Source organism: Nelusetta ayraudi, unplaced genomic scaffold, assembly GCF_046127955.1.
Source record: "Nelusetta ayraudi isolate G7.1 ecotype Tasmania unplaced genomic scaffold, CSIRO-AGI_Nayr_v1 ptg000050l, whole genome shotgun sequence".
Taxonomy (NCBI): Eukaryota; Metazoa; Chordata; class Actinopteri; order Tetraodontiformes; family Monacanthidae; genus Nelusetta; species Nelusetta ayraudi.
In genome coordinates this window covers 2,448,652-2,476,636 of record NW_027466100.1, presented here as the reverse complement: position 1 = coordinate 2,476,636, position 27,985 = coordinate 2,448,652, and the positions used below count along the sequence as shown (strand labels likewise).

General features: G+C 44.0%; 5 protein-coding genes across 6 annotated transcripts; 1 reads left to right on the top strand and 4 right to left on the bottom strand.

Moving 5' to 3' along the window:
* Window positions 1-226: 226 nt before the first annotated feature.
* LOC142895764 (cytokine-inducible SH2-containing protein-like) lies at window positions 227-2,925 on the bottom strand. 2 transcript variants are annotated; one of them, XM_076037039.1, is made up of 3 exons: window positions 2,659-2,925; window positions 1,475-1,634; window positions 227-1,384 (listed from the first exon to the last, which is right to left on the bottom strand). In XM_076037039.1, exons 2-3 carry the CDS (start codon window positions 1,611-1,613, stop codon window positions 885-887), a joined length of 639 nt encoding a protein of 212 aa, XP_075893154.1. In that variant the 5' UTR covers window positions 1,614-1,634; window positions 2,659-2,925; the 3' UTR covers window positions 227-884. The 2 variants fall into 2 exon arrangements, with proteins under 2 accessions (XP_075893154.1, XP_075893152.1); XM_076037037.1 differs by having other exon boundaries at window positions 1,475-1,631; window positions 2,659-2,924.
* A 3,624-nt stretch (window positions 2,926-6,549) lies between these two features.
* On the bottom strand, window positions 6,550-12,354 carry twf2b (twinfilin actin-binding protein 2b). Its single transcript, XM_076037268.1, has 11 exons — window positions 11,759-12,354; window positions 10,943-11,020; window positions 10,671-10,849; window positions 9,526-9,621; window positions 9,334-9,438; window positions 9,227-9,241; window positions 9,088-9,129; window positions 8,822-8,947; window positions 8,553-8,703; window positions 7,060-7,181; window positions 6,550-6,942 (listed from the first exon to the last, which is right to left on the bottom strand). The coding sequence occupies exons 1-11, from the start codon at window positions 11,781-11,783 to the stop codon at window positions 6,775-6,777; spliced, it is 1,107 nt and encodes a 368-aa protein (XP_075893383.1). The 5' UTR covers window positions 11,784-12,354; the 3' UTR covers window positions 6,550-6,774.
* Window positions 12,355-13,145: 791 nt separating this feature from the next.
* LOC142895912 (WD repeat-containing protein 82-like) lies at window positions 13,146-16,434 on the bottom strand. Its single transcript, XM_076037267.1, has 9 exons — window positions 16,064-16,434; window positions 15,851-15,951; window positions 15,700-15,766; window positions 15,139-15,238; window positions 14,440-14,556; window positions 14,165-14,320; window positions 13,751-13,820; window positions 13,527-13,669; window positions 13,146-13,437 (listed from the first exon to the last, which is right to left on the bottom strand). Exons 1-9 carry the CDS (start codon window positions 16,219-16,221, stop codon window positions 13,405-13,407), a joined length of 945 nt encoding a protein of 314 aa, XP_075893382.1. The 5' UTR covers window positions 16,222-16,434; the 3' UTR covers window positions 13,146-13,404.
* A 358-nt stretch (window positions 16,435-16,792) lies between these two features.
* rpusd4 (RNA pseudouridine synthase D4) lies at window positions 16,793-20,774 on the top strand. Its single transcript, XM_076036942.1, has 6 exons — window positions 16,793-17,261; window positions 17,637-17,844; window positions 17,944-18,037; window positions 18,156-18,306; window positions 18,391-18,488; window positions 19,174-20,774. Exons 1-6 carry the CDS (start codon window positions 16,850-16,852, stop codon window positions 19,366-19,368), a joined length of 1,158 nt encoding a protein of 385 aa, XP_075893057.1. The 5' UTR covers window positions 16,793-16,849; the 3' UTR covers window positions 19,369-20,774.
* LOC142895711 (transcriptional regulator QRICH1-like) lies at window positions 20,326-26,899 on the bottom strand. The gene is made up of 12 exons (XM_076036941.1): window positions 26,733-26,899; window positions 25,520-25,779; window positions 25,358-25,432; window positions 24,792-24,929; window positions 23,633-24,706; window positions 22,775-22,934; window positions 22,347-22,501; window positions 22,149-22,263; window positions 21,966-22,074; window positions 21,730-21,881; window positions 21,222-21,312; window positions 20,326-21,108 (listed from the first exon to the last, which is right to left on the bottom strand). Exons 2-12 carry the CDS (start codon window positions 25,766-25,768, stop codon window positions 20,919-20,921), a joined length of 2,508 nt encoding a protein of 835 aa, XP_075893056.1. The 5' UTR covers window positions 25,769-25,779; window positions 26,733-26,899; the 3' UTR covers window positions 20,326-20,918.
* Between the last annotated feature and the right edge of the window lie 1,086 nt (window positions 26,900-27,985).

Below are 27,985 nucleotides of genomic sequence, written 5' to 3'. Positions count from 1 at the left end.
GGAGCAGTAACAATATTACCTTGACTTCATCGTTTATCTACATCGTTCATGTGGCCATTGGCAACTTTTTTTTAGTCTGTGGAAAAATTAAATGTCTATCTGAGGTCTTTTTTTCTCTGAAAAGCCACAGGCTTGAGCACATACACTCGACCACACAACAGATTTTTCCATGAATGGCCTCAGATTTCCAAGCTTGATTGGATTTGAAAGAACGCCTCGTCAGAGATGTGAGAGATGTGATTTTTATTTTAACTTCCCTGGTAGTGCCGATCTAAGCGTTTGCACGCCATGCAGTGTGCCTCTCATTCTTGGAATTTGTGTAACAAACATCTTATCAAAAGTCTACATTCTGGATTTTTCTTTCAAACGCCAGCGATCAAACCCGGGACCTAGTAAAAGAGAAACGGGAAATGAAGCACAACGCAGAAAGAGCCATCCCTATAGCAGTCTGAACAGAGAAGATTGCAGATCTCTGATCTGTCAAATTTGAAACCCAATATTGAGATAATGCTCCGTTGAACCCATAGGGAAAAAAATAAAAAACAGTTGCCTTCCTGTACGCTAAATAAGAACAGGAACTTACATGTTTGACAAAAAGAGAAGAAGAAGAAAAACAAATATACAGTAAAACATATAAAAGAGCAAGGACACTCTAAATCCAGTAGAACCCAGCAAGCAGGGGGGGGGGGCCCTCTACTTGCAGTGAAATGACAGCAAGCTTTTATTTTCAAATGGCAGTGCGCTCCTGCTGGGCTCATTTCTGTTGCCTGGGGTGATAAACTGCCCCAGATACTCATTTGTGTGTGTGTGTGTGTTGGTGGAGTGTGACCCTGAACAGCGTCTCTGTCTCTGTGGCCCTCAGCCAGGGGGCACCACTGCGGTCCTCATACGTGGAAGGGGTAGTCCAGCAGGTAGCGCAGCAGAGGCCGTGGCAGCGGCAGCAGCGGCAGCAGCTCGGGCCGGCCGGCGCTCCTGTTGATGGCGAGGCGCGTCAGGTGCTGCAGAGAGGGGAACGCCTGGGGTCTGTGCAGGGCGTGTGTCAGCCTGAGCGGCACCCCGCTGTCCTTGGCCGCGGGCCAGGCCGGGTCGGGCTGGGCCTCGGGGGGGCCGGGCGGCGTGGCCCCCACCGAGCTCACGTAGTGCTGGACGAGGCTGAGGACGTCCGGGAAGGTGTGCAGGCTGGGCAGCCCCGGAGAAACAGAGTCCAGCCAGAAGGAGCCCCTCCCGTACTCCACGCGCACGCTGGTGGGCCCGCAGCAGGTCTTCACCGACAGCGCCAGCAGGTGGCGCGGGTGACTGCTGTCGCGCACCAGAAACGTGCCCTCGGACTTCTTGAGGAGAGCCTCGCGGGCCTGGCCCACGGAGATGGAGCCCCAGTACCAGCCTGCAAGCAAAGACGGCAGATGGTCAGAGGGTCGGAGGGAGGATGGGTTCTGACGTCACGATGTTGCAGTGAGTGCTGCTGCAGGCGCACCTGAGGCCTGGAGGTACTGGAAGGTGGTGGCGATGCAGCGGACGTCCTCCGACGGGTCCCAGAGGGGAGGGGGGGGATGCGGGCAGCACTGCGGCTTCTGCTCCTCCAGCTGGAGAACCGATGCTGCGTGGGCAACCATCTCTGACTGGCAGCAGCTCTACTGACACATTAAAAAAAAAAATGTAAATAGTACTTATGTTTATATATATATTTATGTGGTTTTGTGTGTGTGTGTGTGTGTGTGTGTGTGTGTGTACAAAGACATTCTGAAGAATATTTGCCAGTACGCTCAGTTTCTTTGCATTGAGCGTGAAAAACATCAAAAAGGACAAAAATGACCGCTAAAGCCAAGGCAACCTTTGCAACCAGCCACAAGTGCTGATTGTTGCATCAGACTGAGTGAGTGTATTTCAAACACGGTTTCCAAGAGGCAAACCGGATCCTGCTCCTTGAGTGTCCCATATGGTGTCCGTGTTTCATTCCTACATCACACAGATAACAGTATCATTAAACCTGGGAATGACTCATTTATTTGAGTTAGGGCAGTTTGGTTGAATCTAAACTGGGAGAAGCACAATGCCTACGAGGAGGCGTTAGTCAGCACGCTGTCTGCTGTTGGCAAGTCACCATCACTTTAAAGTCAGCAGGGGCGGCCGTAAAAAATAAAGTTCATAGAAAGCGGTGGTAAAAAAAAAACAACACAATTGTAGCGCAGGGCTTCATAAGGCCCTTCTTTAGCAAACAGTTGGTTAACATTTTAACGGAGGCTCATGTTATTTGTTGAGCTCAGTGTCAGAATGCGAAAGACGAAGACAAATCTGGTTTGGCGCTTAAATCAAAACTGCAGGTGATGTTCTTTCAGGTTCAGGGAGCTCACATAGACTGGTTGAAATGTTGATGGGAGCAAATGATAGATTAAATAAGTCTCACACTTCATTCATTTGGCAAGGACTTTCACCGTAACTGAATATCAATGGCCATGGCGCCAAGCCTCCCACACCCTCACTGTAACAGACTGTCATCAATTTAGAAATAGTGACTCAGGTGTCAGCCTGCAGCCGCACAAACAACAACTCCTCGTGAATAAAATAAATAGAAGAATATTTAAGAGAAGAAAAAATATACAAATAGAAGAAAAACAAAGCAAAAAGAAAAGCAAACTAAGGGAACAATGTGTAACTTACTTCAATTCAGGTCTTCAGAATCCGAGGGTGAAAATGGAAACATCCTATCCAACTTTGTGACTTTTTAATATCCTGTGAAGAAGGACCTGGGCGGCGATCAGCTGTGACCGGAGCGGAGTGAAGCTCTGCAATCAGCAAACTGCGCCTCAGAAAACAGCTCAGTTCACTTGGGACACGAGAAGCTTCCCAGAACTCGTTTCCAGGAAAGGTTTTGTGTTTCAGCGCCTGCAGTGACACTGCCAGCAGCCTGACTGCACTCCAGTCAGCTCGCACTCCATAAGCACATGCCGCTTCCTGTGAGCCTTCAAAATAACGCACTGAACGGTCCGCATTGTAGCAATGATGAGTTATTGGAAGAAAAAAACAAAAACACCTCTAGATGTCTCCTGCAAACAACACATTCAGCAGCCTGGTTTAGGCTTTGTGCAAAATGGATGCTTTGTGTGGGAAAGTGGGGGAAACGATGCAAATGTCTGCTCTGCTGGTTGGTGTCAGGATATAAATGGCACTGTAGAAGGCACATTCTTACATCATTACAGAACTGTGTGTTGGCACACTATCTAAAAAAATGCAGGGAGCGAAGGAAGTAAAACATGGACCTCTCTGGGGATTCCCTTGACCAAACACAAACAAAATTTTATTGCAAAATTGGGCACTTTTTACATCCATTTTCTATACTTGCTTCCTCCTGCACTCAGGGTCGCGGGGGTCTGCCGGAGCCCATCCCAGCTGTCACAGGGCAAAAGCAGTGTCACACCCTGGACAAGCAGTTCTTTGCAGGGCCACATAGAAAGACATACAACCACTCACACTCACACACCTACAGACAGTTCAGAGTGGACTGTGGGAGGAAGCTGGTGAACCCATGCAGACGCAGGGAGAACAGAAAGGCCCCAGACCCGGGATCGAACACGCAATCTTCTGATGAGGTGACCACTGGACCACTGTGTTGCCAGGGCCCTTATGCTTTTATTACAAAATAAAAAATGACAATGGCCCCATTTTATTTCCAAAAAGGGAACTTCATCATTTTCTAAAAATAAAAAGACTGGACATGTTTTAACTTCCAGAAGGGTTCAGCTGTAAACTGTAAAGTGGCCCCTTGCTGCATCCCTTCCGTCCCTTTTCCACATTCATTCTTTTTATACACATTTTCAACGTCTTATGCTGAAGTCAGTTATCTCTGACATCATGAGGCATCTGCACTATTTCTGGCCAACTTTGCACGGCAACATTGAAATGCTGCATTTGCGTGCAGCAAGGTTAAATTAGGTTTAGCGCCTGCAGATGTGCAATACGGCATGAACGCAAGCCATTTCTGATTTTACTCACATGGTTGATGTCAGCAAATTTGCAGGAAATTGGGGTCATTTGTACAATGAAGGCCAAACATTTTACACCCAAATACTTATAGTCACCAAAACTAAAGTCACCGCCATAAATAATTTCTACATGTGACTAAAGCTGCCAGTGGGGTGCAGACAGTAGAGTGGTCTTCCTGGAATTGATCTGAATTGCTTCATGTCAGAATCAGTGTGTCTTGTCAAGCTAAGTTCCAGGGTTATCATCAGCAGATAATAATAATAATAATAATAATAATAAAAAACTAAAAGCTTCTTTTCAGCTCTGAATTGTAATTCTAAGAAGATATGTTCACATCATTTGCCTTTCCTGTGAGACATGAAGGCAGCAGAAGTGCACGGCTGAAGCCTTCTGGGTAGACAGCTTTCCTGGAAAACACACAACAAATTGACCTCTGCTGCTGAGCTGTGATCCCTGCTGCACGCACAAACACACATGCACACACACACAGACACAGACACACACACACAAACACCAATGCACACACACACACACACACACACACACACACACACACACACACACACACACGCGCGTGTGTGTGTGTGCGAGAGAGAAACAAACAAGGACGCTATTAAAAAATAAAATCATGTGATCATGTAAAACAAACAACAATTTGGTGGCGGCGTTTATCCAAAGCTGTCGTGATCCGTTAAAGAAGGCAGGGGGAACTAGTGATGGTTTGTGAATGAACTTGCATGAGGTTTGCACACATGTGGTAGAGACTCATTTAAAGCCAATCCAACGGGATTAACATTAGAGCCCCACAGGGAGTCATTCCTGTCAACCACAATCAAAGTTTAGGACTTCCTTCTGCTACTGTTACATGCTTGAAGACACATTTGCCATAGCATACAAAGAACAGATCTGTGGTGAGATTGCCAGAATTTTATACTTCAAATGGGGGACAATTAATCCAAATAGCACTTTGTTCAAGATATGTTGAGGCCTGTAAATACACAATGTAAATGATAATGTACACACACACACACACACACGCACACACACACACACACACACACACATATATATATATATATATATATATATGTGTGTGTGTGTGTGTGTGTATATATATGTATATACATGTATATATATATACACACACACATATATACTGTATATATATATATATATATATATATGCATATACATATACATATATGTATACATACATTCATCCATATATATATATTAAGTGGTGATATGTATCCAGTGTCTTGCACTTTAAAGCTATTTTTCAGGTAACTTCACCAGTTTTAGATTTCTTTTTATTCAAAATTGCTGGATTTTCACATATACTGTTCAAATACTGAGAAGAGACGTGCGGTGAGGCCGCAGCCTGCTGTGCCTCTCAATAAATTGCTCAATGACTCGTTAACTGTGCTGGCATGCTCTGCAGTGAGACCATAGAGAGGGCAAACCACCCTTTCTGGTCGAGAACCATAGCCTTTCACTTGGGGGTGCTGGTCCAATCCCAGCTGCTTCACACTCAGTTTCAAACTGCCCCATTCGAGTACAAGGGCTTGATGAAGCCAACGTGACTACATAATCTGCAAAAACAGGGACTGAACAGCCCTTAACAGAGGGCCCTGGACCCCATACTCCTAGAGCACGCCCCAAAAGACGCGTCAAGGAACACGGTCAAACGCCTTCTCCAAATCTACAAAAAAAAAAGGGGGACTTCTTGGGCGAACTCACATGAACCCTCAGGCACCTGGCGGAGAGTGTGGAGCTACTCCAGTGTTCCATGACCCACACGGAACCCGCAATGTTCCTCCTAAATTCGAGGTACGACTATTGGCCCTATCCTCCTCTCCATTACCCTGGAGTAGACTTTGCCGGGGAGGCTGAGGAGTGTGATTCTTTATGGCACACCCTCCGAGAGACCTGTCCCCAACCTGAAGACGCGACCCTCTTGTTCAACATGTGGCGGCTGAGCTGTGGGGCAATAAGCAAAAGCCCACACCAGCCCGCCGCCACTCATCGGGGGCAACGTCAGACAAACAGAGAGTCCAGCCCCTCTCAAGGAGCTGGCTTCCAGAGCCTAAGCTATGAGTGGAGGTGAGGCCGACGATGCCTAGCCGGTATCTCTCAACCTCCTGCACAAGCTCAAGCTCCTTCCGCTCCAGTGAGGTGACATCCCAAGTCCCTATAGCAAGAGGCTGTTTCTGAGGCCCAGGCCGTCTAGGCCCTTGACCTCGACTGCGGCCCGTGCCACAAAGCACCTGACCCCTTCGGCCTCCTCTGCCTGTGGTGAGCCCACAGGGGAGGTATCTATATACACATTTTCAGTTTACTTTGGAACCTTATTTGTTTTTGGGAATGGCTAAATCAATAGTTGCCAAAGTGTGGCAAAAATGCAAAAATTTCAAATGATGTTGAATATGTACTCATTAACATTGATGGGATTTGCAAGTACAAACCATGATGAAAAATCATGCCAGGAAGCTCCACTGGCAACTAGACTAAAGAAAAAATAAACAATCTGAAAGCAGCTATAGTATAGGACCCTTTAATGATTATGCATTTCCCCTCACATTCTAACAGTAAATAAAAATACAAAATGCCTTAATGTGAAATGTGTTTAATTCTAACTAAATCTTTTTTCATGTAGCCCTGGAGAAAAAAAAAGTTTAAATTCTACTTTTTTAGGTGGTTGCCCTGTGTGTCTCATAGCTGTGAACTAAAAATATGGAATGGCTAACAAATCAAATAACAGGTGGATTCCTACACATCCTGTGTGTGCGGCCTCTAACTCTCCTCCCCATTCTCCCCTGCACCCTTGATGAGGCGCTTGTTGCCTCTCTTTCCCCCTGGTGCGCGAGGTTTGGCGAAGGCCTGCTTTAAGGTGTGCTCCATCGGGTGGACTTCCTCATACAGGAAGTCCTCTGTGAGGCCGTCGCCGCTGTCTATTTCCATCTGCAAACACACATGCACATGGGATAGCACAATAGGTTTGGAAATTCATCCTCTGAAGAAATGGCAACGGTGCTTTGAGTGCTCAGTGCTTCTCGTGTACTCTCGAGTGATTTGCACCTTTTTGGTGACTTCCAGCTGGTAGTCTCTCTCCACTTCATCCAGTAGCCTGTTCTTACAGCTGGAATACAACATCCGCTCTTTGATACTGCAGGTGTAGCCCGGCATGGAATATATGAAGACTGGGAAAAGGAAAAAAAGTTTAACACAAATACTGCTGACTACTGATGTTTGCTGTTTCACTGGGTTATTCCAAATGTACATTTCAGCCCTTACAAACATTAAAGCCCTCAAATAAGGCTATGGTACAAATGTGGGTCTCATTATGTTTTTAGTGACACTCAGAGTAAAACTGGAAAAAGGTAAACGGGAGACATTTGAGACATTGTTTTAAGAATATTTTATCATATTCTACCAATTCTCAGGTCTTCATTTATCAAACTAGACTCGTGATGTAGGCTCATATGATTGAAATTAAGATTACAGAGAAAACAGCATATTTAACTCACTGTTTGCAGCCCCCACAAAAAGGCTCTAGCTGTAGGATCTGTGCCTTTTGCAACATCACAGGAAATAAATGAAGTGGAGAGGTCACTGATGGGCTAGAGACACGCTTTGCTGTTATAAATTGGCAAAGTGAGTTGACTTTAATGTTCATACATTAATAATTCATATATTAATTTAAAAGTGAAATCCAGTTGTCAAACAGAACCCGAATGCTGTGTGGTAAAAATTACTTTACCTTGTTTTTGGATCATGTATGTGCTGAAAATTGTCCTAACTTCCTCAGCTACATAACTAATGTTAAAGCAGCTCTAGGTAACTTTTCGAGCATAAAATTATGATTCCAAACTCAGTAAAGCGGTAGATAAACGATTAATAGGATCAATGGTGCCGCCTCGGCAGCGAGGGGGGGGGTTGTGCCGGCTGTAACTGCACTGCGTAACTTTCAAGCGCGACCCGACACACCGGACGAACCACTATATGGCAACGTCACACGTTTATTTAGAGGCTGTTTTACATACTACTATTACAAATACATAAGATTGTAAAATGACGGAATGGAACCCAATAATTAACCTCGATGAAAGACGAAGTAATAAAAGTGTTGAACGTTTGCTACGACGTTATTGTCGTAGCAAATTCGTAGCAAGCTCAAGTTACCTGGAGCTGCTTTAATCTATTTTATGATTACTCATTTTTATATGTACACTAGAAATATAAGATGGCTCTGTATATATACAGTATACATATACATATATATACATATATATAACTGTATATTGTAATGTTTTGACTCTGATTCAGCCTGAAACTAAAACATTTTTAAAAGTGACTAAATACAACTGATCCTCTTATATCCACTATCGAGAATCAACTGTATAAGTTTCACATTTCTATATATTTGACTGAGTTCATCTTTTTTTTATTTATGTATTGACTGAAAACCTAAACATCAATAAATCATTACAGTTTCTGTACGACAAACACCCTCCAGGTGTGCTAAAACTTTTCAGCAAAATCTTAGCACCACAGTGTGGGCGTACACTGACCCAGTGCCTCCTGCGGCTGACCCTGGTGGGAGTGTTTGAAGATGAAGAAGTGGTATCGGGGGGAATCAGCGGGGATCCTGTACTGAAGCTCCTGAGTCTCTGTGGGTTTGGTGTGCACCAGCTCAATGGTCTCTTTCTCGACGTCCAGCCTCTGCAACACAAGTCACACACAGTCAATTTCACCAACAAACTCTTAATTTACCACTTGCATATTCTGACATTATTATTATTATGATTTCTTTATTTATTTTACAAGAAACTTTGTTCACCAGCTGGATGTAGTTGATGCGTCTCTGCTTGAGCTGCTGCAGAGCTCTTTTGGCCTCTTCTTGTAACGGAAATGCAAGACCCTGAACTGTCTGTGCCCTTTTGTCCAGGCCAAACTCCATCGTAACCTGCAGATTTTAAAAACGAAAGTAAATAGAACAAACAAACAAACAAACAAACAAACAAACAAACACAGATATCTTTTTAAAAAAATGTACTGCCACACAGAGCAATGAAATGGCAGAATGTGCGAAAGATGTGAACCAACCCTCGCTCGTGCTGTTGGTGTCCCGATTCGTCGGCGCTCATCCTGAGAACATCAGAGACAGTTTGAAACTCCTTCCACCTGCTCCTGACATCACGCTCGCACACATGAATTCATCCAAAGCAGAAACACCGGTACGTACCCACGCGACTTTGTCCTGGCAGCAAAAGAAGAGGTAGACAGGGTGAGCGAGATGTAATGCACAGGGCACATCAGAACATAAGAACACGGTGCGTCACAAAAGTTCACCTCTGTAACTTTAATTTTTTGCAGTTCCTGTTCGGCTGCAGAGAGCGGTGCTGGGGACGAGCAGGAGGACATGTGTCGCAGGTATCCCTGGAAACAGACGTCGTCCTGGGCGGCAGACAGACACCATCAGAGTCATTGCTCAGCTCAAAAACATCTGCCAATTGGCCGTCGTGCGGGATGGACTTTACTCACTTCGCCCGTACCGAACACTTCGTCCTTGATGTGACCGCTTCCAAACTCTTTCTTCAGTGTGGCACGCGTTGCTGCATACACCATTTTCTGCCTCACCTGTTGGCGCCATCATGGACAGGAGGGTGAAATGAATTCACAAACAAGTGCTTTTTGTAGTTTTAGATATAAGGCAGATTTTTCCGAATGTGTGTGTTTATTTTGCATGATGCATTAAATCTAGAAATGGCGGGAAAATACAAAATATAAATTAATCTCCCTCATACAATACATAAACCAATAGAAAGATGTACATTACACGTATGTATATATATATATATATGTATATATATATATATGTATGTATATAAATATATATATATATATATATATATATATATATATATATATATATATATATATATATATATATATATATATATATATATATATATATATACATATATATATATTAATATTTAGGATTGGAACACTGATTTATAAATGTTTAAAGTGAGATGAAAAACTCATAAAATTATTCATATTTGCAGCTTTAAAACAAATTAAATGTAGTTAAAGCCATTCTGACAAACTGCACTTAACTGTAACTATAAACCACCTATAAGTGCAAAGACACTGTGCTAATTTCCACTATTATATAATAGAAATTGTCTTTAAATTCTGAAGATTCAATTTTATTCTACAGACAATTGTGTAGCATTTTAAGGGATTTATTAACATGAAATGAAATAGAAAACACAATTGAATGTTTTTAGTTAAATAGTCACTAAAAAGATAACTGAGTACTATTTTTTTCAGTTTATGCAAGAAGGGGGTCCACTTGTAGGAATGGCTGTAGTTTACCACCACATCTACAGTATCTCTGAACACTATTATAACCTCAACAGTTGTAATTACTGTGTGATTCTGTGTCTTATGACTTCTGCATTTAAAAACAAAAACAAAAAAGGTTGTATAAAGTATCAGAGAAAACTTAATATCTCTTCCAAAGGCTTTTACATATGGTTAACTACATATTAACTACAGTGTAAACAAATCTTTTGATCACGCATTGTATGTGTTTTGGAGTTAATCTCAATATCGGTCACTGGGCTTCAGACTTTGCTCTGAAGTGGCCACTACATTTTAATTGGCCCTCCCTGACTCACTGGTGACTGGTCAGGTGACCAGGCGATAAAGATCCACTCGTATCCCTGAGCGTTCTGAGTGTCGAGGCGGTAGAGGATGTAGCAGGGTTCCTGAGGTGTGAGCAGAGGAAGCAGGAACTGGTCGTAATCCTTGTCCCAGCTCTGCGCTGGCTCTCGAGACCAGTCGAGCACTAACTCCTCTGCGGACAAAACATCACGCGTCAGCTAGCAGGCACTCGGAAGACGCTGGCGAACAGCCGCCGGGTCGTTGCAAACGCGGGAGACGTGTTCACCGTTTCTGATGACGATCTTCATTATTCTGATGGCACCTCCCCTCGCACGAGCCAGGAACTCCTTCAGCTCAGATGTTGCTGAGGAAACCAGATACAAGGCAGACGAGTCAAAGCTGAGGACAGAGTGGTGGGTGACGACGAGGGGTTGAGGTGTGGGATGGTGAGAACCTGAGAACCTCCACTTCAGGGAGAGAATTTGATCCAGTGCCAGTTCGTCCACGCCGTCGCCCCGACTGAGTGCATTGATCCCACTGAGCAACTACACGCTAACACAACCCTGTTCTTCGGCAGATTACAAATCAAAGAATGGTCGTTTGTTACCAAAACACGAATTCAGCTGATTGCTAACACTCTCTGCATGCCTCTCACTATGGTTACCAAACACAGCGGCCTCATCAATGATGTAGGGCGAGAGAGCTGTGCTTCTGGCAACCTGCACCCCCCTCCCCCCCAACTCCGATTACCAAATGCCATTACACGCCTATAAAACTATGCAGAAATGTCAGCTGATGCTAAAGATTGTGATTAGAAATATGAAAGCAACAAGACAAGAAATTTCCACCCTACATCACTTTAACACTGGCTGAAAATCCACATGGTTACTTGGTTGGCTTAATATTTGCATCCTGTTGGAGACGACCTGCTGTCAAAGTTTAAATTCAGATTTTAAAAGAGCAAAAATAAATAAACAGATAGATAGATAGATAGATAGATAGATAAAAAACCTGCTATGGAAACAATAACGGACGAGAAGGAGCAATTCAATCGCTGTGCATGCAACAGCTTGAGGAAGGAGTTCAAAGAAAATCCTCCTACCGTTTATTCCAGTTTGGTGTGACATCTTTTGGCTTCACACTCCACGCATGCGAGAACCGTCCAGGTGTGCGTCCTCTCTTCTCTTGCTCAGCAGGTAGGCTGCCTCTCGGTCGACGGCGGACAGGTGGACGCACACGCACCAGTGACATAAACGCCTCGAGGGTGACTCCAACACCTGAAACACAATCTGCGGAACTGTGGCCGATGACTAATAACGTGGCTGTCAGTGGATATGCCACCCTGACCACTGATCTAAAACTCTCTGCATATGGATGACCGCACTGTTTTCTCAGCTAGGGAGCCCCTCCCAGGCCCCAATCCGACTGTCCCACAGTGCACCTGTGTGCAGGAGGAGGGGATGCAGAAGGCTGTGCAGTAATCCTGTGCTCGTGGCCATTACGGTGGCTTTTCTCGCCTAGTGCACCGGCGGCACAAGCTCTTTATTCACCGCATCAAACAGCGAAACGGCAAATCGGTTGCTGTAACCACCAGACGACATGGTGCAACACGACCCTGAGTATGGGGCATAATTAAGAACTAGATAAGTGTACAAAAAAACTTAGAAAGGTGATTGCTGAATGTTTTCGCTGTTACCCCTTTATCCCCCCCCCCCCCCCCCCCCCTGGACGCATCTAAGTTTCAAATTCGCAAGGAGGAAGGTGAGAGAAATATAAGTGCATACCTGTGAGGTTACCTGTGATGGGATCATTCATTATTCACTAAGTGGCGAGTACACAACCCAATCATCTATACATTATTCAAAGAACCCCTCCCGCCCCCTCTGCTTCAGGAAGTAATATTTCGTGTACGCAGAAAGATTATCCCTGAAATAATGTGTTGAATAAACACAATTGAATGTCGTAAGACTTTGACTACAAGACATTCTGCAGGGTCCAGAATGACTATTAAGCAAGCCAAACTCCTGTTTGTATCCATTAAATGACTTTACTGCCAGTTACGTACCCTACTCTCGGTTACTATTTCTACAGCTGTGTTTATTCATTCAAAATGAAAAACCTCTGCAACAGCACTATCATTCTTGAACAGGAGAATAATTCCCCTGATGCATGCCTCATTTTATGCTCTGACCAAGCAAGACTGTAGCGAGCCTTGTTTTAACTTATCTTTAAGTCAAGTGTTTAAACAGTGATTTTCCTAGAAAATGTTACATAATTTGACCCAGTTTGCCGTGGATTTTGATGATTTGCAGCTTTTCCCAATGTTATCTGATCTGAAGTATTACAAATGTCTTTTGTTTTATTAAACATTTTAGCCATGTAACGAAAAATCCAAACACAGACCTGCATTTTCCTGATATTTGAAAACAAGAAATGACAAATTATTTCAAAACTGTATCAAAACTTTTTTTTTTTTATTAAAAACAACAGCATGTCCAAAAACAACACGTGAACAAAATAAAAACAGATAAATGCTTGAATTATTTACACATCTAAATACAGTACAAGATAAAAAAGAACCACGGTGCAATGTACCTTATAGAAAAGTACGGCATTTGCAGCAACATTAACAATTTTAAAAAGTTAACACTGGTAAAATATTAAACATCAAACATTTAGAGCACCACTGAGTTGCTGTGATCAGAATACCTGGAAGAATTATACAAATGCCCCACTTTCTTTATTCTTCTAAAGGTCGTCAAGGCATGGGAGCCAAAATGTCTGAGAAGAAAGAAGAAATTCCAAGTGAGCAGATTTGTTCAGCAGAAGGCTATGACTGACACTGGACACTGACGAGCGTCTGATCTCACCATGTTGGTGCACGCGCTGGCAAACATCATGTTCCTGGGGTTAAACTGAAGAGTGCTGATGGGACCTTGATGCTTTCCGTCCAACACGGCCACCTTCATCCCACTCTCAGTGCTCCACATGTGAACTCTTCCGTCCTCGGAGCCTGCGGTAGAAAAACACACTGTCTGTAGCACAGGTGGGGCGGGCCAAAAACAACGTGCAGAGCCAGCTTGGTTATGCCTACCAATCATGACAAACTGCGAGTCAGGGGTGAAACAGGCCTCCAGGGATTCACCTTTACTGTTGTTGTAGCCCTTCGAGATACGGAAGAAGACAGAAAAACAGCTTTACGCGAGGTCATGTTGATCATCCACAATATTAAAACACCTCGCAGAGTGCGGGCTGTAGCGTAGACCTGAGGGTGACACTTTAAAAGGAATGGTTGGATCAGAATTGAAATGTCAGATTTATATGGCACACTCAGGTCTCCATGGCCACAAATCCATTCTTGAATTCCACATGTAACAATATCAGACTAATGCTCCATGACTATGCTCCATCTATAGGTGTGTTTGAGAAGATGGTTTGGACCCAGGAGTTGCCAAACACAATGTCTCACTGCAGAGTTCAAACCTATGTAATTGCCTGTGTCTCTTACAGAAAACGTGTGCAGGACCGATCCATTAAAAGCGTTCAGGACACGGATCATTCCTCCGTTGCTGGAAATGAGAATCTGTTCCCCGTTGTTGCTGAATTTGATTCCGGTCCATTCACAGACCCGGCTGAACCGTGTCTCAAAGGAAGCAAAGGGGCCCTTTAAAGAGAAAGATTGATAACAATGAATGGAATCGGTAACAATGTTACCATTATAGCTACAGATACAGAGCAGGTGCAGAAAGACATAGAAAGGGATTGGAAAGACTGATAGTAAACCTTGTCAAAAGCACGAATGTCATATAATTGGATGACTTGTGATTCCACCCCTGCAGCGAATATGAGGCCCGCCGGGTCAAAGCAACAAATGGGTTTCCCGAGTGTACTGACCGAACCCTGGAAAGTCAATACACACAGAAGGGAATAGTTGGATCAAATAGGTTGGAGCGACCAAACTTTGCAGCTTTTGCTTTTAGAGAACACAGTTGTCACTGTGACCATATTGATTACAGCCTGTGGATGCAGATACAATTAATAAAATGCAATAAAGAAAAAGCGAGTATAGAAGATGAATGAATGAATGATAATATTTAGTGTGTTTGTGTCCTTCTGCTGAGCCAACAGACTCAGCAGCTGGATGATTGTGGTTGTCAGACCAGTACTGCTCAAATTCCAGAGAACATATAAAATAGCAGAATTGGGGGGTTTGGTAACCAGTGACTCATGAAACATGAACGTAACAACCTACAGAAAACATTGTCATTTGTGTGTGTGTGAGGATACATGTACTATGTATATATATATATATATATATATACATATATATATACATATATATATATATATATATATATATATATATATATATATATATATATATATATATATATATACATATATATATACATATACATATATATATATATGAGTGTGTGTGTTTGTGTGTGTATTTTTTATTTTTTTTTTAACAAAGCTCACCTGATAGCTTGGAGAGCGTAAGTCCCATATTAGCACCGTCTTATCCAATGAGCCTGAGATAAACGTATCGTCTACCGGTGACATGGAGAGAGCGATCACTCTGAATAAAAGAAAATAAGAATCACGGATGGCTGAAGAGATGTCAACCTACAGAAAGATCAGTGGCTCGACACTGAAGTGAGAAATGTAACTGAAGGGGAAAACGAAGAAAGATATTTGGGTCAGATGCCTCCAACAGACTGAGCATGACTGGCCACGCCTGTGTTGGGGGAATTCCTTGATTAGCCAGGAAGATGAGGACAGTGGCTACAGTCCATCTAGTACCATCAGGCACAGAGTTCAGGCAGTCATTTTGAGAATATCATATTTCTAGTGCATACAAGAAAAAAAATATCATTGTGACAAACAGCATGTTAAGATAAAATGTCCAGGATCTTATTCAACACACCTAACACCATAAATCAAATATTACAGTAACATAGACAAGCTTAAGTGAAGGGAGACCTTTGTTATTAGAATACAGGGATATAGCGTGTCAATTAAAATAAGTTAATAATTTACCTTGCTGTGTGACCTGGGAAATACCTGATGTACTTATTGTCAGACAGTGACAGATAACGGATGGTATCTGCAAGACACGAACACTTGGGTTTAAACTCTGGGGCACGTGTACATTAAGTCCTTTTACACCAAGTCCTGACTACGTTATTACCATCCAGCTTGTTGGAGCTGTAGACCACCGTCTCTGTGTCCCCGTGTGCATAGCGGATGTGGTCCACTCCATACTTTTTGCTGAACAACGTCCCTATAGGTCTGCATGCATCAAGCCAACAGAGTGGTCAACCGGACAGCGCACAAAGTAGACGTAACATAATTACACCATATCAACGATTGTAATATGACTTAACAAACAAGTTCCACGTACTTTCCTTCCCGAATGTCATATATGAAGATGCAGTCGTCGTCGCTGCTTGACACAGCGTTCTCGCCGTTCTGGCTGAAGTCCAAACAATTTACCGTCTGTGTGTTCGGATAAGTTCTTGCGATCCTGAAACTTCGCAAGAGGCTATCGGTGATTCTCATTGCTGCGCCGACGGTGTTTTCACAGAAACGTGTGATTTGGGATTTATGGATAATCCATGTTACGCATTTAATGAAAGTGCAACGTCATTTAAAATCCATGGTAAGCGATGCTCATTTCTTAGAGAAACAATGACGACAACGCGACATCAACAAAAATAATCTCCCGGACGAAACACAACCCGAACCCCACTATAGTCGCACCCACTTCATCATCCGTATTAACCGGTTTTAAAAAAAAAACAATCGCACCTATAGAGTGGCGCAGGAAATTACGACATTTCAACACAGGAAGTTATTGCAATGTTTCCGTTTATCGTCACAATTAAACCATATCAGCCATATCACTAAATGTTGTGTCTTACTCGAAGATTTTTTTATTTGATGTATTTTAAAGACTCTAATATTTATAAACTATTTTCTGGGGGATTGTAATAGTTACAATGTGTTTCTCGAAAGTGCCAAATAATAACAAAACAAAACAAAACAAAAAATATCCAAACTAACTATTATATACTTTTATTGTGAAAGTAGTAACCCGGATGTATTATTATTTTTTTTTTTTTTTTTTTTATGTGAGGAACGCTTCTTATTTAGTCGAGTTGTGTTTCTAGTACAAGCAAACTTCAATATGAACTGCTGTAGGAGACTAGCGTGTACTGTCGGTCACAGGCGATCTGGCTGGTCATTCGGCTGTCACATGAAAACACGGACAAGCTTCCGGCCGCGTCCGGGAACAGCTTCGTCCTCTAACCGGAGTCAGGCCACTGCTGCCCAGGAGGCTCCAAACACAGACACGCGGGAGAAACCGAGACTGAGGGCGATAGATCTCGCTCAGAAGGTCCAGGGGGAGAAGGCGAAAACACGTGCAGCCGAACCTCAGATGTCCCAGTTGCAGAGAAGGACGGCAGAGCTGAAGCGGTTCAGTCAGCAGCTTCAGAACGTTCATCCCAACGTCCTGGCTAAACATCTCCACAAAAGTGTTCTGTACCAGGATCAAGATATAGTCATTATCAGCAAACCCTATGGGGTTCCGGTTAAAGGTAAAATCATTCTGCATCGAGCTACTGCCATATGTAATTAGTTGTCACATAGACCAAAAACAACATTTTGGTCGAATGCTTCATAATGTGTAGCAGTTCAGGAGGGTAATGCATTGCTTGTTTGTCTAAACAGGTACTTAACGAATTAATCATGAACAGCACAACCTTTGTGGAAAACAAAACACGAGCCGTTCGACATAACCAGTTGATGCTTTTTGTTTTTTGAATGGTGTAGTGCTTGATTAAACCAGTACATTCTTAAACTTTGCCCCAGGGAGACAAATTTGAAATAATTTAAAGGGGAGATTCGACAAATTATGCCAGAGAAGCTGGGCCCTTAATACATGTACATTCGTTGTCGTTTGCATCTCCTAGACGACTCTGGGGTCACGTCCATCTCGTCTGTACTTCCTGTCCTCTCCAAAATGATGGATGGCATGAAGGTCAAGAACGGCACCCTACTACTTTCCTGCCTGGGGTTGGAGAAGGAAACCACGGGAGCCCTCCTGCTGGCCAGGAGGGAGGAAGTGTTGGAGCATCTCCTCAACCTTCACAGAAGTAACCAAGTGCAGAGGAAGTACTGGTACAACAAATCATTGTACATCTGAATAGAGACAAAAGGACTCTAAATGTGAGCTTTTCTGTTATGACGTCAGGTGCCAAAATTTCATGTGCCCCCCAGGGTCGTCACAGTCGGTGTGCCTGTGCCCTCTGAGGGAGTGATTGACATCCCCATCATAGAGAGAGAGGTCACCGGCTCCCAGCCTCACTACAAGGTCTCCTTGTGCACTTAGAACCACATCAGTTTGTTTTTTTGTTTCCTACACTTTTAGATAATTTGGCTTAACAAAACTGTGCCATTTTCCACTATTGTGGCTTCACTTCCATCCTCAGATGGCTCTGTGTCCTCAGTACAAAATGAACGACGCAGGCAATGGCATGATCAAAGTCCGTGCACATCGACAGGCCCATCCCGCAGCGACCAAATACAAAGTGTTGGACAGCAGCAGTGGTTGCAGCCTCGTGGAACTTGAGCCTCTCACTGGTAAGATGACATTCGTTTTCAGGGGGGAGGGGCACTTTCAATTATCTTTGCTCAGTTTCTGGTTTGTCTTTCTTGCTTCGACAGGAGTGAAGCACCAGATGAGGGTCCACATGGCGTTCGCCCTGACTTGTCCAATTCTCGGTGACCACAAGTACTCTCACTGGAGCAAACTAGCACCACAGGTAAAACTGGCTGCGCTGTTGTGTGTTGTGCCTTGTGTCAGAGCGAAATCACTCACCGTGTATGTTTCGTTTTCCGGCTTCTCGTTGACTGAGCAAGCCAGCCACACAATCATTTCCTTGCAGTAACAATGCGTCTCTGTGCCAATGATAACCTGGCCAGTTAAAAGTGTAGTTAAGAAATGCCAAGAGAAACAATCTCACTTGCAATACTATGTACTTAATGACTTAACATTGTCAACCACTTCAACCTTTCACACTTGTTGCAGCCTTTGAATGATTTTACATTTATGTGCTGCCGTCTTGACCCTCGAGATGTCAAATTTGACAGTGTGCTAACAGCTTTGAGTGATGGTTAAGTAGAAAATGCTTAGGTTTCCCCTCAGGCTTAAGGTTATTTTTTTAAAGCACATCTTAGATTGTTAAAGGCTACACTGCTGTTGGTGAGTAGAGATATATATTAAACTATAAACCAAAGGCTGAATTTTTTTTTTTTTCAAACCCTGTTTGTGAGGCCATGGGCTGAAACGTCTGTTGAGAAATTCATCCATCTGCTGCGATTTTTTTTCTTCTATTTTTGCAAACACTGCACACTTCTGATTAGGTTTTCTCTTAACGGAACGTTGCAGTGATCCTCAGTCTTTTTGACCCTACTTGTTTCCTCTCTGTTCTTTGTATCGGTTTGCAGAAAGTACCAGAACGTGTGCTGGGAAAGCTCGGACTAGAACAGAGCAAGAGCCGACACATTCCTCTTCATCTGCTCGCTCGCCAGCTCACACTTCCAGGCACAAATGGGAACGAGATCAGTGTGTCATGCCCGCTGCCCAAATACTTTACACAAATACTGAAGCAACTGCAGTTGACTCCACCTGGCAAACGATAGTTCCCACATTTTTAGTATCCTCTGTTTTTCTGTTCGAAACTGCTGCAAGTCTGTTGGACTGTGTACATTAAAAAAACTCGTAGCACGTGGCCAACTTGCAGAACTTTCTTATTTTGGCTATGTATGCATCCGTTGTATTTATTTCTTTTTTTTGTGTGACTGTGATCATTACCTTTTATTAGGATCTGATGTATCCAGTCACGACAGCTCAGTATTTCTTATACGTAGTCGTTCTTTTTATTTGTATATTGATGATGCTGTTTCCACTGATTGCATTTTGATATTACTGATGTTTAATAGAAACATTTGCTTCATAAAGGTCTAGGACCGCAATGTCGCAATAAAATTCTGCAAGTTGGTCACGTGTGTTGGAATTTTTATTTTTTTTATTTTTGGTTAATTTGGACTTAATTGTCACTCTCTGACCCACCGGCTGTGGAAGTAGATGTGCGAGGATTTTTGCCTTTTTTGGACTGTGTAAATCAGAAAAAAAAAAGAAAAAAAAATACTTCAAGTAGAATATTTGTAATGTCATTTTGTAAAAAGGTCAAAGCCAGGGGAGCCTGTGCAGAGAAAGAATGAACAGTGGAACACGTGTGATGAAGCAGAGCCACATCACTTTACACCTCTTGCAGTTCAAGCCTATGTACAAACACTGAAGAGAGGCACCACCAGGTCATGGTTGTAGCTGGTATGAAAAGTCCAATTTAAAAGATTCCCAACCCCGCCCACTCCAGCCTCCAGTCAGCCTTAATTACAAATGCCAACTTCACAACAATGCCGAACACTTTTCATTTCTGAATTGCTTATCATGGTTGTTTTGTACAAGTTCTAGCTAAACAAAGTAGTTTTTCATCCGCATATCCTGTTTTAATCACCTACTGTAAATACAGGAAGATGTTGGCAAATGTCCTCCCATCACTAGCCTTGACCTGAGAATAATAGCACTTGACCATGTGAATTTCTGAATTTCTTATCACTCAATCATTCACAAGTATAAATCATGTGTTTGAAAACAGGCACAAGTTCTTCAGCTTTGAACGGGTCCATAGATGGTCCAAAAATGTTGTCTATACAAAAAAAAAAAAAAAAAAGACAATATATAAACAGGGCTGTGGAACATGTTCCCAATAGAGGAGAAGTAAGACGTATATTAAGGTCAAGTCGAGAGTCGAGCATCCACGGACATTGATAAGACTTACTGACCGGAACATTGAACACCTCTGGTGAGCATCAGGGAGCAGCCCAGCAGCGCTGTCACAGTCCAACAGTGGTGAGACAAAAAAACCATCCTGACTTTCCAGCTCAAACGCTTCAGAGACAATGGCTTAACAAAGGCAGTCAGGGGAAAGACACAGCCCCACCCCACTGGAGGAAAACAGGAAGGGGAAGGAAAAAAAAACAAATCATTGCCCTTTGCTTTGACTTGATGATTGTTAAAAAGAACAGAATCCAGAATGCTGAGGTTTATAGGGTTGGGATGGATACTGCATAGTCAATAGCCAGTGACTGAAGAACTATGTCCTGCGAGTCCCGTCCGTTCACGCGCTTTAGCTCAAGTTCTCCAGGCTGGCACCGATGATCTCCTGGATCTCTCTGACCACAATAATGCGGGACAGCATTTGCGCCACCTGCTGGCTGGTGAGGGGCTGAGACGAGTACCACATGGGGCTGTTGGGCGAGACCACGGGCTCCGGAGTCATGTAGTATACGTCGTTGCGTCCTTTCACACTTTGAGGGCTGGAAGACAGAAGGGAATTTATCATTTATCCTGCAAGTTGGAGACGAAGCATTGAGAAATGTCCCTGCGACTGAAGGGAAATCGCGGGGAACTAACGGATTCACTGAATTACCATTTGAAGAGATAGAAGTCGTAGAGTTTGATGGGGCAGCGGAGAGGATTTTCAGGATCTTCGGTCTGCTCTTCATACGGATCATCCACTCCTAAAAGACAGGAACGGGTCGAGATCAGCAAATGTTGCCGTCTCCGCAGCTGCGCCGTTTGCCGGGCACAGTTGAGGGTTTCAAATTCAAAATCCCTCGTTTTCGGGGGTGTAGAGGGTGGAGGTGTCACCTTTGGAACTCCTTAACTCAGCATCATCCTTTACTTAGTGACAAAAGCTAAAACTTGCCGCCAAAAAGCAGAAATCTTCTTCCGGTTTTTGACGGCATGCTGAGAATTGCACGCGACTGAGCGCCAATTGAAGAAACTGGCATGGACAATGGACACCCTCTATTAGGGGTCCTCAGGTTGTATAGCTACATGGTTAAACCAGTAGGAGTAAATCAGATTAGTCTGGTCTCAAGAGAAGGATTTCACCTTCCGAGTTTTGCTTCGATATCTGTGATAAATCCAGGCACCTTTCTGTCCTGAGCCGTGCGGAACTTGACCCTTGAGGAGGCGGATACTGGTTGCTTTGTCCTTGGTGTTAGTTGGGTTCTTCCTGGTGTGTCTCAGCACCTTGGTGAAAGCCACTTTGAGGTGCTGCTCGGGAGTCGTCAAACGGAAATGCCTGCAGACACGCATCCAACAGAATCATTCATGGCGTCCTACGCAGGCAAAGGCGGTGACTGAGAGCTGCGAGGCGGTGACTCACTTTGTGTTGAAGTACATTAGCGTTGTGAGCAATGTGGCAGGTGAATGCGCGCCGAGCTGTTTGCACTCCCACAGCATCTCCTCCGTCACGTGACTTGGAATGATGTACCCTGAGATTGAACCATGCAAGAAGTTGATTCCTTCCTGTTGAACCCCCACGGGGAGGGCGTTAATCTTCTCTTACCTAGCGGGTGGACGCAGGGTTTCCAACCATCCAGGATCTTATGTAAACTCTCGCAGAAGCGAGTGTAATACGGATCAGAGAAAATATCATCCACGCGCCCGTTTTCGCTCAGGTACTGTGAGGAGAGAGTGTCCAGGTCATATGGTGAGGTGACGGTAGTAGAGGGTCGACAAATTTGAAACTGTACAACTCACTGACCTTTTGTATACACAAGAAAACATAATACAAAACATCTGATGTAAACTGTTCTCCATCTGATCCCCGGGCTTCATGCGTCATCAAGGAAAGACCCAGGTTTAGCTCAGCGACGGCACTGGACACCAAGTCTTCTTGAAAACGCAGAGGCTGGCGGCCTGGAAACAAGAAGAATACATTTCATGACCTTGAAATAAACATAATGAATAAACCTGAGTGAATGGCTTTAAATTGCTAGCTATCAAATAGTGTTTCATTTAAAAAAAATTGTGATAGTAAATTTCAATTATTGGGCAAAAATGTACAGTGCGGCCTATGCTACTTTAGTTTTTGTTTTCCTGTTTGCTTTAAGTTGTTGGACTAACACATAAATGTTTTGGTTTTTTTTTTTAAATATAAAAACAGTGGTTAAGAACAAAAGGGGGACCTACGTCCTATCGGTGCAAGCTTGTTTTTTTCTTGTTTGTCCAACTCGCTGTTTTTTCGCTGAGCCCAGAGGCACCAGACCTCCAGACCTTCCTCTGGCTTCAAACAGACTGGAACCAGGATCTCTGTTGGTGGCTCTGCCTGTCCATCCGCCTCCATATGGCCCTGGCAAAGACCAAAGTAAAAGAAAAAAAATATTAACTCCAAGGTCAATGATTGCTTAGAAAGACGAGCAGCTGGGACACTTAGATAAACTTTATCCTTACACCTGCTTAACTTGTTCAACATAATAATGATGCATATCATCACCCTATTACAAAATAATGGCCTAAGCAGAAAATTAGTTTCTGGCTAAAATCATGTCTTGATAATGCCGGCCATCTCTTTTTGTGTTTTCCAAAAAACTTGGGAAAAAAATGACTGAGGCCATTATTTTAATAGGGTGATGATATGAGATTATTATTGGCAGTAGCCATTGACTGTATAAAAAGATGGGCAGGGTCATCATGGCTTCACCTATTGGTTTGCATAGATTCGTTGTGAAGCCTGGAAACTGGTGTTATGGTCAGCGCTATCTTGAGCTTCTGGTCTGTTTTGAAACCGGAAAGTTTCCATATTTAGATGTGTGTGTGGAGCCAGAGTTGGGCAATGATTGGAGCCAACAACAGTTGGCTACTAAACTTTAGCTATGAACACAACTTAATCGCCATTTATTCTCAAAATTAGACCAAATCAGGAAAAAAACAAAACAAAAAAAAAACAGAAATTAGAGCTCATTTGCTGAAATTTTTAGTAGTGGTGGTTTAGAGTTAGGGCTTCTTCTCGTATTGACAGCCATTCATGTGGTAAAAGTCCATTCAAACCTGGAGTTGGAGCTGCTCGTCTTGTTCTTGCTGTTGGTTGGGATCCCATATGTGAACGGACTGTGTCGTGTTGTAGTTGCCCCCGACGGTCTGCACAGCCACAGGGATTTGGATGTTTCCATTCATGAACTGCGCTGGGAACAGGGTCTGCACTATTTCTTCCTGCTGCCCGGCGGACACGGACTGCACGTCGGCAGACCTTGCCGCGGAATTGGGCGACATCTTGTCCTTGCCGTTGGCGGTGCTGACTTGCACCGCGTTGTACGTCTCCTGCGGTATGGAAATGTGGGTTATACCTTGCTGCTGTGGAGTGGAGTACACCGGGATGGTCCACGTCTCTCCGGTGGGCCCTGTGATTGTTCCTGTAGTGCTGTACAGCTGCGTGCTGTCAACAGTCAGCAAATCTGGACGCAGGGACACGTAGTTTTGCTGCTGCCCCTGGGGGATGGCTAGAACCGTCGCCACCTGCTGGCCCTGTTGAACGGCATATGACACAGCAAGGGGCACGTCCACTTTCCTCTTCTTGGCAGGTTGGAGCACAGCTGAGACAGCGGCGGACCTCCTCTCCGCTTCCCTGACAGAGTCATGTTGCTGTGTGGGTGACATGGCTTCTATAGTCTGAATCTGAATCTGTTGCCCCCCTGGTAGCTGGATGTGCTGGCCGCTCTGCAGCTGGATCTGCTGCCCACCCTGCAGCTGGATCTGCTGGATCTGTTGACCGCCCTGTAGCTGGATCTGCTGGCCGCCTTGCAGCTGGATCTGCTGACCGCCCTGCAGCTGGATCTGCTGACCGCCCTGCAGCTGGATCTGCTGGCCGCCTTGCAGCTGGATCTGCTGGCCGCCCTGCAGCTGGATCTGCTGGCCGCCCTGCAGCTGGATCTGCTGACCGCCCTGCAGCTGGATCTGCTGGCCACCTGGGAGCTGGATCTGCTGGATCTGTTGGCCAGCTTGAAGTTGAATCTGCTGGCCTCCTGGCAGCTGGATATGTTGCGCACCTTGCAACTGGATTTGCTGTCCACTTGACAACTGAATCTGTTGACCCCCAGCCACAGCGGCAACCAACTGTGCCTGAATCTGTGGAGCAAAGGTGACAAAGTCAAAAACAAGCAACAATTCATATCACCAATCTCAGCAACAAAAGTTTAAATTCATCCTGTACCTGCTGCTGCTGCTCCTCGGTCAGCTCTCCCGGGTGGACAAGTTGGGCTGATGTAATTCCCTGTAGGTCCTGTTGAGAAGGTGAAGCTACCTGAAGAACCTGGCCAACCGCTTGGCCTTGCTGGTCCTCAATCTGAACCTGAGGCATAGAGAATGAAGAAATAAGACACAAATTAAAAAAAAAAAGAAACAGTCCTTGGATTCTTAAAAGAGTGAAGGACAAACAGATACACAACAAGTAGTAGTGTTATCTTTTTTTTAATATGTTAATAAACACCGTGGTCAATTTGAATAAATTACAGACAGAACCAGGATTTAATGTCACAGTTTTAATAGGAATAGGACACTCCCCCTTTTTTTCAACAATATAAGCCAAAACTTCGGAACCACTAAAACCAACTACTTAAGTTTTACTTCCCGACTCAAACGCCTCGCTGCACTCTCATTTGTATCCTCATGACACTGACTAATGATAGTGTTTCTGGATCCCGACAGCCTCATCCATCCCGTGCAGCTGAAGCACCACCAGCAATACGTCACAGCACAAGGAAACTGACATGAACTAACCTGCACTTGGAGTTGCTGTTCTGTCTCTTGCTGCACAGACAGATGAGGAGAGATGTCTGCCGAGGTCACCTGCACCTGGGAAAAAAAAATTGCACGTTCACGCACTGCAAGTGGAATGGAAAACAGCGATAGCATTAATCAACCTTTAAGGGAAGCTCTTACAGGACACGCCAGCTCGAGAAGAGAGCCGGCCACCTCAGTGCTGTCGGTGTAGATACAGTTGGTGTCTTGTTGATACACCATGGCCGTGGAGGTGGTGACTGCCTCTCCCTGCTGGCTGAATTCCTGCAGCACCTCCGGGCCCTTGGCCAGCGACTCCAGGAACTCCTTCATCCTATGCTGAGGCACGGTGCGGGCCTTCTGCCGCACGTATTCATCAAAGGACACCACCCCGCTCTCCTGCTCATTCATCTTCAACTCTCCTGCAGAGATCGCGGGGTTTTCGTCAACAACTGACACATCTCATCAAACGCAGACTATTGAAAGGTTCTCAAAAGGGAGGGAAATGCTTAAATTAGAATAAACGAGATGTTGGAAGTGGACAATCTGCGCAAGCAAATCAGTGTTTACCCTGTAGATTACAAGCAGAGACCATGAAATGAAACGCTAAAGGTTGCGGGACAAAGTACATTTTGGCCTACACATTAAAACAATGACAATGTGCCGCGCTACCAACTTTTACTAGTAGTTTATACATTTACTAAGGAATCAGGCGTGTCTGAGGTGATATTCAGGCCCGGTCGGATAGACTAAATGTTTATTAACCGGTCTGACACGTCACCGACGTGATTTTTCGTCTGATTTTAAAGTTATGACTCTGTGATAATTGCGTCTACGTGGCTAGCATGCTAGCTTCACAACGTTAGCTTGTCATAGTGTTGCCATAGTCCTGTTTAACCTGGCAGGCTTACGGCTACGCAATATAGAAATCGGCATTAAATGTTGTGCAGAAAATTAAATAGCAATTAGCAGTTCGTGAAAATACAGTCAGGATGAATGCAACAAGCAATCTAATCCAACAAACATGACGCTGGCTAATTACAGCGCTAATACTAGCAGGCTAACTCGGTGGCTCTGGATTCTGTCATGCTACCTTAAATAAAACGAAATCCTCTCCTTTCCGCCAAGGCACGGTGTTTAAAACTAAAAAGCCGATAAAGTCTACCAGCTACCACAAACGTGACATTAACCTGGTAACATAGTGCACACCGCAGCACCGTAATCCCGCAAACAATGCTGTGGTTAGTTGCGATAAAAATTAAACGGCGGCGGCGACTAGGCGAGGTCTGACGTCTGCTTATTTTACGAAGAGATCCTGGCGGGATACGGAAAAATAGAAGTTTCCCAGCTTCCAGCGAAACGTTGTTATTCCTACCCGAATTAAACGCCGGCAACTCTTGAATCAGCACGCATTATACAGCTTCGCACAAAAGTCCGATGTCTGCATCGGGCGAGATATACAATGACGGAAGTATAGGCCCAGCAAACAACGCGACTCCTCTTCCCAACTCGCTGCTCTGTCAAGCAACGGCCTGCAGCGGAGTCCTGAGATATGAGGGAGTCTCTCCATCCTCACACCAACACTTCAGTTTGGCTTCCTAAAATCGTTCAGTTGCGTCTAAAGTGTGCTAAGACACGCTTTGGACAGGCAAAGCACCCTTCTATGAAGAAAAAAAAAAAAAAAAAGTAATTATGAGGAGAGAAAAAAACCGAATTATTATAAATGTATCCCTCACTATTTAAAAAAAAAAAAAAAAAAAAATCTATCCCACGTTTTAAATGTTGCAATCTTTATTTTGCAAGTTTCATATTATTATTATTATTATTATTATTATTATTATTATTATTATTATTATTATTATTATTATTATTAGTTGTAGAAGTACACTGAAGGTTTTATATGCCTCACAAGCTCTCTATAGGACCACTACCAATAACCTCACTGTCGCCATTACAGCAGGACTAAAGGTTCCAACCTGTGAACTCGCCTAATAAAGATACATGTAAACAAAGTTTTGGATAGGTCTCGTGCAGTGTCGTGCGACATCCAACGCACATTTGAATGTATGTACCTTTAATGAAATCTAACTTCCCCAGTCTGCCTTAAAGAGCCAGGCATGTGCCACTGAGGGCCTCCCCTGCTCTCCCCACAACAAACTGCCTCTCGCCTGTCTTAAGGTGGACCAGCGTAGATGCACTGTGAGCATAGGCTGTGGCAATTGCACACTGGACGGGAAATAGTTAATTCCCACAGTGTGCACGATGGGATAGTAAATGTTGTGGTGGTCGTGCCACAAATGTCTGTCTTTTTTTTTTCCTGAAATATGAATGAACTGGTGACTTCCGATGGAGGAAACAACCTATAGCTCACAGATGAGGCAAACAACAGAGAGTTACTCTGTCTTGTGATGACAGTGTGACAGAAGAGCATCAAAAAGACTTGCCCTCCTAGTAACCTGCCATCACCTGGCATCACTGAAGTGTTTGCATATGTTTGGCTCACTTCATGGGACTTTATGCCACTCTAAGAATCTTAATGTAATCCTTTAGAGAGGGGATTTACCCTTAACCACAGCACACCTGTGGCAGAAGAAATGCAGGTGAGGCACGGAAACTTTGACCAAAACT

Bases quoted from the DNA above. Each gene is read 5' to 3' on its own strand.
- LOC142895764 (XM_076037039.1), bottom strand. From the start codon at position 1,613: ATGGTTGCCCACGCAGCATCGGTTCTCCAGCTGGAGGAGCAGAAGCCG. The intron at 1,385-1,474 runs GTGCGCCTGCAG...CTTTGCTTGCAG, and splicing joins CCAGTACCTCCAGGCCTCAG to GCTGGTACTGGGGCTCCATC.
- twf2b (XM_076037268.1), bottom strand. From the start codon at position 11,783: ATGTCACACCAAACTGGAATAAACG. The intron at 8,704-8,821 runs GTGAACAAAGTT...CTTGTGTTGCAG, and splicing joins GCATCAACTACATCCAGCTG to AGGCTGGACGTCGAGAAAGA. The intron at 7,182-8,552 runs GTCAGTGTACGC...TCCTTTTCCCAG, and splicing joins TCAGCCGCAGGAGGCACTGG to TCTTCATATATTCCATGCCG.
- LOC142895912 (XM_076037267.1), bottom strand. From the start codon at position 16,221: ATGAGAATCACCGATAGCCTCTTGCGAAGTTTCAGGATCGCAAGAACT. The intron at 14,557-15,138 runs GTGAGCTTTGTT...TTGACTTTCCAG, and splicing joins TACGCTCTCCAAGCTATCAG to GGTTCGGTCAGTACACTCGG. The intron at 14,321-14,439 runs GTTTACTATCAG...TTCTCTTTAAAG, and splicing joins ACATTCGTGCTTTTGACAAG to GGCCCCTTTGCTTCCTTTGA.
- rpusd4 (XM_076036942.1), top strand. From the start codon at position 16,850: ATGAACTGCTGTAGGAGACTAGCGTGTACTGTCGGTCACAGGCGATCT. The intron at 17,845-17,943 runs GTACAACAAATC...TGTGCCCCCCAG, and splicing joins CAAGTGCAGAGGAAGTACTG to GGTCGTCACAGTCGGTGTGC. The intron at 18,038-18,155 runs GTCTCCTTGTGC...TTCCATCCTCAG, and splicing joins GCTCCCAGCCTCACTACAAG to ATGGCTCTGTGTCCTCAGTA.
- LOC142895711 (XM_076036941.1), bottom strand. From the start codon at position 25,768: ATGAATGAGCAGGAGAGCGGGGTGGTGTCCTTTGATGAATACGTGCGG. The intron at 21,882-21,965 runs GTGAGTCACCGC...GCGTGTCTGCAG, and splicing joins CTAATGTACTTCAACACAAA to GCATTTCCGTTTGACGACTC. The intron at 21,109-21,221 runs GTAATTCAGTGA...TCTGTCTTCCAG, and splicing joins GACTTCTATCTCTTCAAATG to CCCTCAAAGTGTGAAAGGAC.